The 15223-nt window shown below is 53.7% G+C and overlaps 1 protein-coding gene across 2 annotated transcripts; it reads left to right on the forward strand.

Moving 5' to 3' along the window:
• The first annotated feature begins 434 nt into the window (after nucleotides 1–434).
• TGFB1 (transforming growth factor beta 1) lies at nucleotides 435–13822 on the forward strand. Of its 2 annotated transcripts, none has more exons than XM_059904500.1 (7): nucleotides 435–806; nucleotides 3837–3997; nucleotides 5636–5753; nucleotides 7566–7643; nucleotides 7820–7970; nucleotides 12875–13028; nucleotides 13534–13822. In XM_059904500.1, exons 1-7 carry the CDS (start codon nucleotides 452–454, stop codon nucleotides 13690–13692), a joined length of 1176 nt encoding a protein of 391 aa, XP_059760483.1. In that variant the 5' UTR covers nucleotides 435–451; the 3' UTR covers nucleotides 13693–13822. The 2 variants fall into 2 exon arrangements, with proteins under 2 accessions (XP_059760483.1, XP_059760484.1); XM_059904501.1 differs by having other exon boundaries at nucleotides 7823–7970.
• Nucleotides 13823–15223: the final 1401 nt, after the last annotated feature.

The raw sequence follows: 15223 nt of genomic DNA on the forward strand, positions 1-15223 counted from the left end.
TTCCCCGGGCGCCCCCATTCCGGACCAGCCCTCAGGAGCCTCAAACCCGAGTCCCGCGAGGACTCGACCCCAGACATCGGTCGCACCCCCCCGCACGGCCCCCAACTCCCAGCCTCTCTCTTGAGCCCCCTCGCATCCAAGGACCCTTCTCCTCCGGGATCCAGGAGACGGGATCAATCTCAGACCTGCCTCAGCTTTCCTATTCAAGACCACCCACCTTTGGTACCAGACCTCGCTCATCTCGGTTTTTGCCGTGGGATACCGAGAACACACCCATCAGAGCCTCCCCTCCAGCTCCGCTCCGCTCTCCCTGAGGGCCTCAACTTTCCCCTCCCCAGACCCTCCTACCTTTCCTCGGGAGACCCCCCCAGACCCTGTAGGGGCGGGGCCTCCCTCTTCCCACCCCAGCCCGGCTCGCGCTCTCGGCTGTGCCGGGGGCGCCGCCTCCCCCATGCCGCCCTCGGGGCTGCGGCTGCTGCCGCTGCTGCTGCCGCTGCTGTGGCTACTAGTGCTGCCGCCTAGCCGGCCGGCCGCCGGACTGTCCACCTGCAAGACCATCGACATGGAGCTGGTGAAGCGAAAGCGCATCGAGGCCATCCGCGGCCAGATTCTGTCCAAGCTTCGGCTCGCCAGCCCCCCGAGCCAGGGGGAGGTGCCGCCCGGTCCGTTGCCCGAGGCCGTACTGGCCCTTTACAACAGTACCCGTGACCGGGTGGCCGGGGAAAGTGCCGAACCTGAGCCTGAGCCAGAGGCGGACTACTACGCCAAGGAGGTCACCCGCGTGCTAATGGTGGAAAACAGCAACGGTGAGCTCGGAGGGGCAGGGGAACCCTGGAGGGGAGCCCCCAGGGGGCGCCGGAGTGCAGGGGTCACGGGGAGGAAATTACTGGTAGAGGAAACTGGCTGGAGGAAGAGGACCCCCGGGGGCGCCGGGAACTTGGGAGGGGGAGTCCCAAAGAGGATAGGGCTGAGCTCCCTACCCCCCAGGTATCTGGTCTTGAAGAGGAGATAGTGAGCGAAGTGGACCGCTTTTGGAGGGCTACAGGAACATGCGAGATCGTGGGCGGGGGGAGTCCCTTAGAGGGAGAGAAGCGAAGCAGTTACGGGGTGGGGTGTTGTAGAAAAAGACTTCCCTTTGCAGGGTGCACTAGAGTGCGGGGGTCGTGGGTGGGGCCCGCAGAGAGGGAGCTCGCTTTGGGAGAAGCGAGGACGAGGACCCCGGCATTGGGGAGAAGAGAGGTAGTGGGGAAAGCTGACCCAGAGCTCAGGGGTCATGAGGCAGGAAGATTCAAGAAGGACAGAAAAACTAGGTGAAGCGAACCCCAGAGGTTCCAGAAAGTGGAGAGTGGACGCATTTGCACACGGCGCGAAGAACACGCGGGACTGGGGAAGGGCTTAGAGAGAGAGGCGGGGAGGGGGTGATCAATGCGAGGTCAAAGGGGGCGTGAGGTCGTCGGGTGGGGGAAGCTGGCGGGAGAGAAGCGGAGACCCCAGGGGGATGCCGAGGATGCGCCGGGAGGTGCTCTATTTCGCAGACGGACGTGAGAGGGGGAAGCCCAGCGGAGGAAGCGAGCCCCCAGGAAACCTAGAATACTGGGTCGTGGGAAGGGGTATACGGAGCGGAGAGACAAGCGTGGGAAAGGTGGGCCTGGGAGGGGGCAGAGGAGAGATGGACGGTGCCATGCTGGGAGCAGCGAGCCTCCGCCACGCCGCGGGATGGAAGGGAGAGGGCTGAGTGAGGAGTCGAGCCGTAGAGGGAGAGGTGGGTGGGTGCGACTCTACAAGACCCGGGTGAGAAAACCGAGCTGGTAGGGGTGAGGAGGCCCCACGTGTGTGCCACGCGCGGGGGGAGGAGCCTGCGCTTCCGGAAGGGGACAGGAGAACCCCCGCAGAGCTGAATGCTGAGAGCCTGGACCCCAAACTCCTAGTTCCTCTCTAGGAGGCTGGGGAAACCCCAGCGTCCGGCCGCCTAGCCCTCCCTCCCTTCCTTTCCTTCCCGTGCCTCGGGGGGCGGGGATCGCGCGCGGAGCCTGGGGCGAGACGAGGCAGGTCCGGTCCCCGCCCTCGCGGTGGCGGCGGCGCCTCCCGCCCCCTTCACCCCCAGCTCAGGGCGGCACTACCGCTGGGCCCGCCCCCTCGGCGCCCGCGGAGACCCAGGCGTCCCTCGTGGCCCGGAGGCTTGGGGGCGACCCCCCTGCTTTCACTTTCCCTCTTGGGCATTAGACTTGTGGGTCTCTGGCCCATTTGTGCACCCAGTTGCCGCTTCAGCCGAATGACACCCCTACCCTCCCACATCTCCGTCTCACCTTTTCCGTCGTAGCTTCACCTTGGTTGTAGAGATTTTTCCAACACTGATACCTTCAATCTCTCTTCATTCCTCTTCTGCCTCCATCTCGCTCCCAAACCCTATGTCTCTCTTCCCGTGTGTCTCTGTCTCCCATCTCTGCCTTTCCATCTCTCCCGCATCACCGTTACTCTCTCTGTCCCAGTCTGGGTCTCCCAGTTTCTGTCTCTCCATCTCTTCCCTCTCTCTCTCTTTTTCTCCTCCATACCCTACTCTCCATCTCTCCCTCTGACCGTTCCTGCCCCTTCTATCTCTCTTCTTCCCTATCTGTCTCCCAGGCCTGGGCTCTACCCTTCCTTTGGGGTCTGCTGAGTAACCCCTGGGCCAAGATAGGGCTTTTTTTGTGCGGGGCAGGGGCTGGCCCGGCTAAAGAGGGGAGGAGTAGGGGAAGGAGGCCCACTGAAGGGGCTTCCTGTGTCCTTTCTCATCAGATGTCTCCACCATTTCCATGCCCCCACTGCAGAGGCCTAAAGCAGCTGTCCCAGTTGATCCAGGAGTTCATGGCTTGCCCCCCTCTTTCCCAACCCCAAACTTTTCCTAGACTAGAAAACTCTTCCTAATTTTCTCTGTTCCCCTTCCCCCGCCCCCGAAGCCATTCTTACCTAGAATGAACTTTGCCTTCTCTAACCAGCTGGGGAAGGAAACAATAATTATAATAATAACAACAGCAACAAGAGTAATGTCACATTAGCAGGGAGGCAGCATAACCTAGGGGTTAAGAGCACAGTCTCTGGAATCAGACCGGCTGAGTCTGAATCCCCACTCTGCAGCTTCTTGGCTGCGTGATCTTGGGGCAAATTGTTTCATCTCTTTGCCTCAGTTTTCCCATCTATAAAACGGGTATACTAATAGTATCTTCCTCATGGGGTTGTTGAACACACACATTAGAGTAAGCATTGTACGCAGACTCTGTGCGACATACTTTATCTGCATCATCTCACTTATTTCACCCTATCATCCTGTAATCAGTCCTTGTCTTACAGGTGAGAATCTGGCACACAGAGAGGAATTCACTTGCCCAAAGTTCCAGCGCTTCAGTTAGGAAAGCCTGGGCTGGGAGGCAGAGAACTTGATGTCAGGTTGATCTTTCCCAAAGAATAGGAAACTGAGGCTCCGAGAGGGCTTGTGACTTGCCCAAGAAAGAAGGCAGTAGAAGCACAGTCCGATCCAAATGCCCTTGATCCCTGTGCTGCGACATAACTTGCATTTGAGGCTCCAAGTGCTGGGGAGGCCTAAGCAAGCAGAGCAGCCCCCACCCCTGTGCCAGCTTTGTACTGAGAGGGCACTTCCCAGTTGATGGGAGGGAAGGGTAGATAGGACCCCGTTTAAAGAGGTGGAAACAAACCCAGAGAGGAGAAGCCAGTCACCTAAGGTCACACAGCTAAAATGTGTTTGGGTTAGACTCCAACCCAGGGCTCTTTGACTTGGGGTGCGCCAGCTCCCCTGCCCCTGTCAAACCCTGACATCCCCGCTCTCGGCTCCTTCTGCCTAGAAATCTATGGGAAAATCAAGCGTAGCCCACACAGCATGTATATGCTCTTCAACACATCGGAGCTCCGGGAAGCGGTGCCCGAACCTGTGTTGCTCTCTCGGGCAGAGCTGCGCCTGCTGAGGCTCAAGTTAAAAGTGGAGCAGCACGTGGAGCTGTACCAGGTGGGGGCGAGGGCCCCAGAGGTGGCCTGGGCTGGGGTGGTGCTGGGGCGGCTGGAAGGCTGGTGGCTGCAGGGTCCATGGTGACCGATCCTGGAGGCACAGACTGTGGAATCACAGGGCTCTGAAACTTTCAGACTCTTAGAGCCCTAGAAGGTTAAACATTTAGAAGGCCGGAATCTTAGGAGTTGGACTCTAAGAACTCAGGACTTTTGAAAGTTTGAATCTCTGTAAAGGTTGCAGACTTTCAAAGTGCTCTGTCACAGTAGCCGCTAGCCACATATGGCCATTTAAGTTGATTAAAATTAAATAAAAGAAAAAATTCAGTTCCTCAGTCTCACTGGCCATAGTTCAAGTGGCCTGTAGTCACATGGGGTTAGCAGCTGCTATTTTGGACACCACAGATAAAGAACTTTTCCATCATCACAGAAAGTTCTCTTGGTTAGCTCTTTTCTAGAAGAGTCTCCAGGAAGATTGGAGCCTCAAGAAGTTCTGGATTCTCTTGAAGGTTATGTGACCTAGAATCCCTGTCATGTGGAACATTAGATTCAGTAGTAGATGTTAGACTCTTACAACAAGGGAACTTTGTCTGATGTTAACTTCTTGGAGTCTAGAGAATTAGCTTTTATCCTGCCAGCTCCCAGGGGATCATTCCACATGGATGTCAGGCGTCTGCAACGTCTAGGTTTGTGGCATGTCAGACTCGTGGGTTTGTAGAACATGAGTCCTCTGGAATGTCTCAGGCTCATTGAATGTGTAATTCTTGGGGTGCCACTGAGCACTGGCGTTATGGAATGACTTCTAACATAACTTCTAGAAAGTGATAACTTGGGGCTTCTCTGGTGGCACAGTAGTTAAGAATCTGCCTGGCAACGCAGGGGACACGGGTTCGAGCCCTAGTCCGGGAAGATCCCACATGCCACGGAGCAACTAAGCCCATGCGCCACAACTACTGAGCCTGCGCTCTGGAGCCCGCGAGCCACAACTACTGAGCCTGTGTGCCACAGCGACTGAAGCCCGCGCGCCTAGAGCCCGTGCTCCGCAACAGGAGAGGCCACCGCAATGAGAAGCCCGCACACCGCAACGAAGAGTAGCCCCCGCTTGCCGCAACTAGAGAAAGCCCGCGCACAGCAACGAAGACCCAATGCAGCCAAAAATAAATAAATAAATAAAAATTAAATAAATATATTTTTTTAAAAAAAGAAGGAACGTGATAGACTCTCAGAATCTGGGGGGCCAAATTTGCAGAACTGTCTATAGTCAGTGACCCCTACGATGTCAGTAGGAGACTCGTGGCATCGTGGGCCGTCCAAGCTGAAAGGGGCCTCCTGGCATTTCATCAGTGAGGAAACCAAGGACAAAAGGGGAGAGGAATTTTCCACGGCCACGCCGGGGTCAGGCATAGAGGCTGAGCTGCCCGGGTGCCTTGACCCCCCAGCCTGGGGTTCTCTCTCCCCTCTGGGCTGCTGTGGGGTGGGTGGCTCCTGTGGGCCCCTCGGTTTGGGTGTCTGGGAGGGGACTGTCTGCAGGACTGTGTGGAGGCCCTTTTCGGGGAGCAGGTGGAGTCAGGGGTGCAGCGTACATGAGGGCTGTGTGGCAACATCTACCCACTGTCTCTCCCCCCAATTCATTATCCCCCAGAAATACAGCAATGATTCCTGGCGCTACCTCAGCAACCGGCTGCTGGCCCCCAGCGACTCACCGGAGTGGCTGTCCTTTGATGTCACTGGAGTTGTGCGGCAGTGGCTGACCCACGGAGGTGAGGACTGCTTGTCTGCCCCACCCCTATTTTTTGTGTGTTTTTTGGCCGCACTGCGTGGCATGTGGGATCTTAGCTCCCCGACCAGGGATCGAACCTGCAGTGGAAGCGTGGACTGTTAACCACTTGACCACCAGGGAGGTCCCCCCCACCCCTATTTTGTAATGGGGTTGACCCCATTGTTTGTCCTGGGGCTCCCCTGCCTAGCACCCCCCACCCCATGTTGGTGCCAAAGAGCCCAGACCTGGGCCTCCTCCCAGGCACTCAAACCTGAGTGATTAATGGTAAATCCATTTCCTGAGCACCTGCCCTGTGCTGGGTGATGCTGGGGACACAACAGTAACCAAAACAGCACCATACTTGCCCTCATGAAGCTTATCATCCATTGCTCAGGTTAGGGGATTTGGGAGAAAGACCTGAAAACCAGGTAGTAATGTCCCAGAGTGGGCAGGGTTGGGAGGGGGAGCCCAGAGGAGGTGCCTGACCCAGCCTGGGAAATCAGGGAGGGCTTCCTGGAGGAGGGGACATTAGCGCAGTTGTCTGAGGGATAAGTGGAGCCAGCCTGGGAAAGACGGAGGGGCAAGAGGGTTCAAGGCAGAGGGATAGGCTGTGCAGAGCCCTCGAGTCCAGGGAGAGCCAGACACACCTGATCTGTCCCGAAGAGGACTGTCTGTCCTGTCCCATCTGAGTCCACAGTACCCACATCTCCCTTCCTAGTCTCCCTCCCATTCATTCCTTCACTCAGTAAATGCCAGTAGGTTCCTGCTATGTGCCTGGCCCTGTGCGGGTGGTGTGGGGGACACAGTGGTAACCATGACAACTTCTAGGCCTGCCCTCATGGGGCCCACAGTCACTTCTAGACACCTAGGAAATCTTGCCAAAGCCCTAGCAGGGGGCCCGCCTGACTCCCATTGTGATGGCCACAATGACCAGGGCCGGGATGGGGGAGGCCGTAAGTGCTGTGGGAGCCGAGAGTGGGCATCCAAACCCATCTGGAGGGGTCCAGGAGGGCTTCCTGGATGAGGATGATTGTGTTGAGACTCATGAGATAAGTGATGGTTTGGCCAGAGGAAAAGATGGGGGTTAGGGAGCAGGTGAGCGCTGGGACAAGTGTCCTGGGCTGATTGCTGAGTCCAGAGCCCCCAGCACAGGGTCCAACACATAGTGGGAGCTTAGAAAGGCATTCACTCATTCATTCAAGAAACCTTTCTTCCACACCGGCCCTGGGACAAGAGCCCAGGCACTTGCATCCCAGCCCTGCCTTTTCCCACTTTGGGCAAGTCACCCCCTCTCCGTGGGCCTTGGCTTCTTCATCTGTAAAATGGGGAACTTTGGTGAGGATTAAAGGAAATAATACACAAAAAGTGTTTAGAACAGGGCCTGGCACCCAGTGCGAACTCAGGAGATGTCTGTTTTTACGACTGTGGGCCAGGCCCAGCGGGGAACAAGAAAACAAGGATCCCTGCCCCCATGTATCCTGCTTTGCCACTGAGAACAAAGAGGGAAATAAATAGCCAGATACAAATGTCAGGGTAAGTGCTATGGAGAAAATAAAGTGCTGTCATAGTGGGGGCGGGGCTGTGTCCTGGAGGGCTTCCCGGAGGAGGTGGCCTTTGAGCTGAGACCTGGAGGAGGAGGAGGCTGCAAGGCAAAGGACTGGAGCACGAGGGTGCGGTGAGAGGGCAGGCAGGGGAAGGGGCAGGAAGGAGGTCCCCCCACCCCCACCCCAGGGGTTTGCCACTTCCTTTCTCTTCCCCCAGGGGCTGGGTGAGCCACCCCCTCACACTGGCTTCCCTCTCCCCACTCCCACAGAGGAAATAGAGGGCTTTCGCCTCAGTGCCCACTGTTCCTGTGACAGCAAAGATAACACACTCCAAGTGGACATTAACGGTGAGGCCCACCTCCCCGGCCCGGCCCCATGCCCACCGGTGATGTGTGTGTGTGTGTGTGTGTGTGTGTGTGTGTGTGTGTGTGTGTGTCTTCCCCTTGACCATCTCCCATTCATCCATCTGAGAGTGTGTGTATGTCTCCCCCACCCTCCCCACCACCTGACTCCCAAACCAAAGCAGGGTTCAGTTCCGGCCGCCGGGGTGACCTTGCCACCATTCATGGCATGAACCGGCCCTTCCTGCTCCTCATGGCCACCCCGCTGGAGAGGGCCCAGCACCTGCACAGCCCCCGGCACCGCCGAGCCCTGGACACCAACTACTGCTTCAGGTGAACCTTGCAGCCTTCCCCTGACGCCTTCCGGGCTGGGGGCCTCCTTGCCGTCTGCTGAGCGGGCACCGCAGATTGGGCACCTGGCTGGTGCTATGCTTGGGCTGGCATCTCCTTCAGCCTGGAGCGTTCAGGGGATGAGGTCCGAGGCCTAGGATGCTGGGATGTGCGAACTGGGAGTCCTCGAATGCTGAGATCAGGTGGCTCTCTTGCTGGTGGGTTGGAATCAGAGACTATTAGAATGTTGAACACTGAGAATGTGGGATTTCAGTATTGGAAGGTCGCCACGTTAGAGTCCTGTACTGCTGGCAGGTTGGAGTTCGAGCATGTGGGGATTCTAGGATGTTAGAATTCGGTAGTCATTATTGAAATCTGAGAATGTTGGACTCAAGGGATGTTGGGATCCTAGAACTTGGGAATTCAGAACTGGAAGATTGCCCATGTTGGATTCCTATACCATTGACAGACTGGAGTCTCCCGTATAGGCAGATTGGAGTCCTTGAATATTGGGCCCAGAATAGTGGAATCCTGTGTTAAAATATTAGCATCCACAAATGTTGGAGTTGGAGAAAGCCAGAGTATTGGTAACCTAGAATGTTGGGACTCAGGGCTGGAATCTTGTGAGAATCTTGGAAGGCTGTGATCTTAGAAAGTGGCAGCTTGGACCTCTTGAGTGATGGGCTCAGAATTGTGGAATGTTGGAATGCAGTTTTGAAATATTGGAATTCAAGAATGCCAAGATCCTGGAGAGCTGGAATGTGGGAATCCTAGAAAGCTGGAAAGCTGTTGGTGTGTTAGAATCTTGAGAGGCTGGTGTATTGCAGTCTAAGAAAATTGAAAAGTTGTAGTCAGAATGTTGAAGTTCAGAGTTAGAATGTTGCGAGTTTAGAGTGATAATGTGACCTTGGCCCTCCCCTGCTTAATATTTTGATGGTGCCTTTCGGCTTTGTTACATGCAGTTCTCCTGCTGGAGAGTCAGGTCTGCTCCCAAACTCCTTCAACACCAGATCCTACCCTCTGCCCAACAACCCTGTGAATGAATGAATGGATTGAGGTCTTGAGTGCCAACAGCTTATACTATTACAGAGAGAGAGTGCCAGCCACATGAGGGACACAATGTCACTTAGGAAGTCTTGCCAGAAAATCAAACCTGAAGCTGGTCAGTACGGTAGATCCAATTTCCCAGAAATATAAGAACAGAGAAACATGTTAAACAACACCATGGTCGTGCAGTCAGCAACATCTAGATTGTGGGAAACCTGACCCAGTTTCTTCAACAAATACAATACAAAGGGGGGAAACAGAGAGATGGTTCTGCAGACTTTAAAAAAGAATATTAAAAGATGTATCAAGCAATTGCCATGTATAGACCTTATTTGGGTCTTTTTTTTTTCTTCTTTGGCCCGAGCCGTGCAGCATGTGGGATCTGAGTTGTTCCCTGACTGGGGATCAAACTGTTGCCCCCCTGCAGTGGAAGTGCGGAGTCTTAACCACTGGACTGCCAGGAAATCCCCCAAGTGGGTTTCTTTTACTCGTCAGACCCTGTTGGGTCCTGGTAGACTGGAGGGCAGAGTTGCAAGGGCCTGGATGGCGTGTATCACAGGACCTGGAATGCAGCAGGCCCCAGGCATGCACCTCAGGGTCACCTGGAGGGCTTGTTAAATGTGGCCTGCTATCTCCCACCCACCCCCACCCCCACCCCCAGTTTCTGATTCAGTGGGTCTGGGGTGGGGCCTGAGAATTTGCATTTCCCACAATTTCCCAGGCGGTGCTGTTGCCTCTCCAGGGACCCTATAGGGAGAACAGTTGAGTTGGATGATAGAATCACACACTTCAAATCTTAGGACCTCAGCACCCCGGCACAGTTGGATCAGAAATGAAAGATTACTCTGGACAGTGGTTCTTCCCCTTTTGTGAGTCCGGGAACCCCTTGAGAAGTCGAAAGCCAGGAACCTTTTTTCCCCAGAATATGCCTACACATACACACGTAGGTGCATATGGTCTGGGGGGCTCGGGCCCCTCCCTCAGGCCGTCCATGGATTTCCTGATGCCTCCTGGGCCCTTAACAACATCTTATTTGATCCAGCATCCCTTGCATCTTTGTACAGATGAGGGAACTGAGGCCCAGCCAGACTGGGGAGGCGCCAGGCTGAACTCACAGGAATCTAAGTTTCCTAACTTCCTTCTCAACGTCCTGTGGCTCTTGGAGAGGCCTTGTCTTGCCCTGGGAGATCCTGTCACATTGCTTCTTCCCCCTCTGATTAAGCTGACATGGTTGCACTGGGCAGATGAGGCCACAGACCCCAGGGCAGCACAGAGTTAGCTGTGAACCTGGTCCCAAACTCCACCACATGTAGGCTACAAGTGAACAGACAACATCCCCCTTTCTCTGAGGCTCAACTTCTTCATCTTTCAAATGGGAATAATAATAAGACCTGCCTTGTAGGGAATTCTCTATTGATTATTTTTTTTGGCCGCACCGCACACATGCGGGATCTTAGTTCCCTGACCAGGGATCGAACCCGCACCCCCTGCAGTGGAATCATGGAGTCTTAACCAGTGGACCCCCAGGGAATTCCCGCTATTGATTTTTTTTTTTCCCCTCTATTGATTTTTGAGTAGGAAAATACATGCACATGGATCAAACCCAGAAAGGATACTCAGAGACCCTCCAGCTCCGGCCTCCAGCCCCTATATGAGGAGGCTTTTATTGTATTTGTGTCTCCTCCCAGAGAGTCTCTGTATGAGACACTTACACATAGCCATGTATATATTTTTTATTTTGTCCAAATGGTAGAGTCTTTTTTTTTTTGAGGGGGGGGGGGGAGTACTGCATTTTCTTTCTTTAAATTTTATTTTCTGATTCTAAAAGTAACACATACCCACTATTGAGAATTTGGAAAATACAGAAAGATATCACCCATCACATTACCACATATAAAATGTCACTGTCAACATTTTAATATATTGCCTTCCAGTCCGTCTATTCAAAACAGAATTTAGATCATGACTGTACCTGTAACTTTGCGTAGTGTTCCTTTCACATGTTATGAACACGGAATTGAAAGTGTTCTCAGCTGCCCATGAGTCAAGCTTTTTAGTCAAGTTCCCAGCCCATCTCAACCATGGCCCCAGGGGCCAGCACAGAAAATGCCCCATTTCCTTCCAGACATGCAGGAGCCGGGGCCGCAGACTGGGGAGGACTGACTTTTGCATCCGAGCCTGGGACACAGCTCATGAGTCCAGGGCAGTAGAGTCTTACATACCACCACTCTCCAATGTGCTTTTATTTTTTATTTTATTCTGTTTTTTAAAAAGTATTCATTTTTTTGGCCGTGTTGGATCTTAGTTGCGGCACGCGGGCTCTTCGTTGTGGCACGCGGGCTGGCTTCTCTCTAGTTGTGGTGCACAGGCTCTACAGTGTGTGGGCTCAGTAGTTGCGGCGTGCAGGCTTAGTTGCCCCGCAGGATGTGTGTGGGATCTTATTTCCCCGACCAGGGATCGGACCCACGTCCCCTGCGTTGGGAGGAGGATTCTTAACCACTGGACCACCAGGGAAGTCCCTCCAATGTGCTTTTAAAAGACCTAACATATTGATCAATTATTTTATACAGCCAATACTTGCTAAGCACCTGCTATGTGCCAGGCACTGTTGCAGGGACACATTTAGGGGCAAAATAGACAAAAAGTCCTGTCCTCAGAGGAAGACAGAAAATGAACAGATAAATAAATCAATATCTAATAAAAGAGCAGGTGGCAAGAAGGAAAACAAATCTGAGGAAGGGAAAAGAAAGAAGTCATTATGATCATTTATTTTTCCTCTTCTGATTTAAATTTTTTTTATTAGGGGAAACTTTAAATGTATTCATAAGCAACCAAGATGGTACAAGGAACCCCCATAAACTCTCATCCAGTATCAACAAGTATTAAGATTTGCCCCATTTCAGCTGCAGTCATTTTCACGTTTTCTCACATAACTGAAATGCTGTTATTACACTGTATGGAATTTACAAACATTTGGATTGGTATTTTGGGTAGGATGGTCCAGGAAGGACTCTGAGGAGACGACATTCATTTATTTGACTGATATTTATTGAGCACCTACTGCATGCCAGGCAGTGTTCTAGGAGTTAAGGCTCCCTGAGTGAGGGATGTTTGAGCATACACACAAATGGAGTGAAGAAACAGAGCCAGAGTGGGTATCTGTGGGAATAGCAAGCCAGGCAGAGGGAACAGCAAGTGCAAATGTCCTGGGCTGGGACTCAGGAACAACGAGGATGGTAATGTGGCTGAAGGAGAGTGAGAGTGGGAGTGGGGAGGGAGTTGAGATCAGCCAGATCTGGTAGCGCCTTGTGGTCCATGGCGAGGGCTTGGGCATTTGCCTTGTTCAGAGCAGAGGAGCGACGGACAGTCTCTAGTACGTGGCCCCAGAAGGCAGGGATTTCTGTCTGTTTTGTTTGTACAAACAAACAAACAATTGTCCCCAGTAGACCCCAGCCCAGCACATGGTAGTAGTTCAATAAACATTTGTTGCACACGTAGAACATATCAGTACACATGGAGCTGCATTGTGTTTTTTATGTTCCAGTGTGTGGATGTGCTGTGATTTGTGTAGCCATCCCCTCTGGATGTTCATTTGGCTTCTCACAGGCTTGAGCGTTGCCTGAGGTAATGTTCATGAGGATGCCCTTAGCGCAGTGCTGGGCTGGAGGAAGTGCTTTATCAGTGTTAGTGATGATCATTACTATTACTCTTATTGCTGTTATCATCACAGGGGTTGCAAGGGAGACCAAGATGGAGACCGTGCTGGCGGGCAACCAGGGTGAAACACATGCTCACCCGGGGGAGGAGGGGCAGCCCCTCTGCTCTCCTGACTCGGGTTCCTCCCTCCCTCCGGCCTGCAGCTCCACGGAAAAGAACTGCTGCGTTCGGCAGCTCTACATTGACTTCCGCAAGGACCTGGGCTGGAAGTGGATTCACGAACCCAAGGGCTACCACGCCAATTTCTGCCTGGGGCCCTGCCCCTACATCTGGAGCCTGGACACGCAGTACAGCAAGGTGTGTCTGGAGCCCTGGCTGGGGGTGGGATGAGGGTAGCAGGAACCGAGGGAGGAGAGGGAGAAAGAGGTAAAATCAGATGAATTGGCGAGATAGTGGTCAGAAAGAGAGGAGACAGGGAGTTTGGCGGGGAGGTGGCAAAGGGATGGGAGAGAAACTAGAGGCAGGGTCTGAGCAGTTAGAGACACGAGGCAGAGGGAGACAGAGATATGGGGAGACCCATGGAGACGCATAACTTGGGCTAGGGAAGAGGTAGGGAGATGGAAGGAGAAAGAGAGAAACGGAGGGACACAATGAGAGAGAAAAAGGCAGGAGGACAGAGAATTAGGAAGATGGAAGGAGAGAGAAAGACAATGAGACACAAGCCAAGAGTGGAAACTGGGGAGAGGCAGAGAAACAGAAAGAAACGGAATGAGATAAGACAGAGGGAGATAGGGAGAGGCTGGTGGGGTGGGGGTACCCTCCCCATGACCTCCGACCCTGACCCCGCCCACCCGCCCCGCAGGTCCTGGCCCTGTACAACCAGCACAACCCGGGCGCGTCGGCGGCGCCGTGCTGCGTGCCGCAGGCGCTGGAGCCTCTGCCCATCGTGTACTACGTGGGCCGCAAGCCCAAGGTGGAGCAGCTGTCCAACATGATCGTGCGCTCCTGCAAGTGCAGCTGAGGCCCCGCCCCACCCGACAGGTCCCGCCCACCCCGGCAGGCCCGGCCCCGCCCCCGCCCGCCTCATCAGCGTTGTATTTAAGGACACCTCACCCAAGCCCACCTGGGGTCCATTAAAGGTGGAGAGATGACTGGGTCTCTGTGTCGTTGGGCGCCTGACTGGGGTTTCCCTTCCGACGTTCCCCGACCCCCCCCCCCATCTCCTTACATTTACACTTAGATCTGCCTCCTCCTGTCTCTGCCCATCATTCATTTGCCCTTCCTCACACAAACACTTCCTTAGCGCTTGTTATGTTCCTTACTCCTGGTGAACACGGGTTAGAGTAATTTATTGAGCACCTTGGACCCTTATGTTAATAACTCATTTAACCACCATAACAAAGCTCTGAGATAAAGAGACTCTGATAACACCCACTTTAAATGTAAGGAAATGGAAGCCCAGAGAGGTTAAGGGAATAGTTTCTGCCTACCAGGAACCTACTTTCTGGGGAGGAGACAGACATAGTAAAGTTGTGCGAAAACAGGAAAGCAGGATGGGTAAGAGATGGCTTTGGGGAGGAGGGAGGGCTTCTTGGAGGAGGTGGCATTTGGGACTTGAAGGAAGCCAAGAAGGCAGCCTGGGGGAGGGTGTTCTTGGTAGGAAGACAAAAGCAAAGGCCTGGAAGTAAAGATGAACTTGGGGTGAGCTACACAGGCAGGAAAGAGGCCAGTGCGTTTGGAAGGGAGGGGCAAGGGGAAGGGTGTTAAGATCTGAGTCAGGAAGTAACACTCACAGGCCAGAGAGTAATAACAACAATTCTCCACTCCAGGTATGGAGCTACTAGCTCATGGCATTCTCCCCACAGCCCAAGAGAGCAGGGGTTGGCAAACTATTGCCTGCAGGCAAATTCTGACTCACTGCCTGTTTCTGTAAATAAAGTTTTATTGGAGCACAGCCATGCTCATTTGGTACTGTACTGTCTGTGGCTGTTTTAGTGCTACTAGGGCAGAGTTGAGTAGAAACTGTGCAAAGTCAAAAATATTTACTATCTGACCCTTGACAGAAAATGTCTGCCAACTCCTGCTATGGAGATCATTTGCTCCCCACTCCACAGATGGGAATACTGAGGCACAGAGAGGTTAACTTATTTGTTATGGTCACATAGTTAGCAAATGGCAGAGCTGGGATTCAAACCCAGGCAGCTAGAGTTGAGGGCTTATGCACACAACTTCTGCACTGGTCCTGCCTTCCAGACCACATCAGGCCTGTGGGGACCTGTGAGAACTTGTACTCTGAGAGCGGCAGGCACCATGACAGGGTTTTTGAACAGAAGAAGGACGTGATTTGACTTAAGTGCTCAGGGGGTCCCTCTGGTTGATGGTTGAGAGTAGACTGAACGGGGCTGAGGGTGACCGCAGGGAGACCAGTTGTCCAGGAGAGAAATGACAGCACCCTGAGCTGGGGTGGGTTTCCCTCTGCTGTGTTTCTTCCCATCTGCTGGGGTCTTGCTGATGAATTCTCTCCCGCTTCCTCTTTCTCTGGCCTCTCAGTT

The sequence above is a fragment of the Balaenoptera ricei genome, chromosome 19 (assembly GCF_028023285.1).
Source record: "Balaenoptera ricei isolate mBalRic1 chromosome 19, mBalRic1.hap2, whole genome shotgun sequence".
NCBI classification, from domain to species: Eukaryota; Metazoa; Chordata; class Mammalia; order Artiodactyla; family Balaenopteridae; genus Balaenoptera; species Balaenoptera ricei.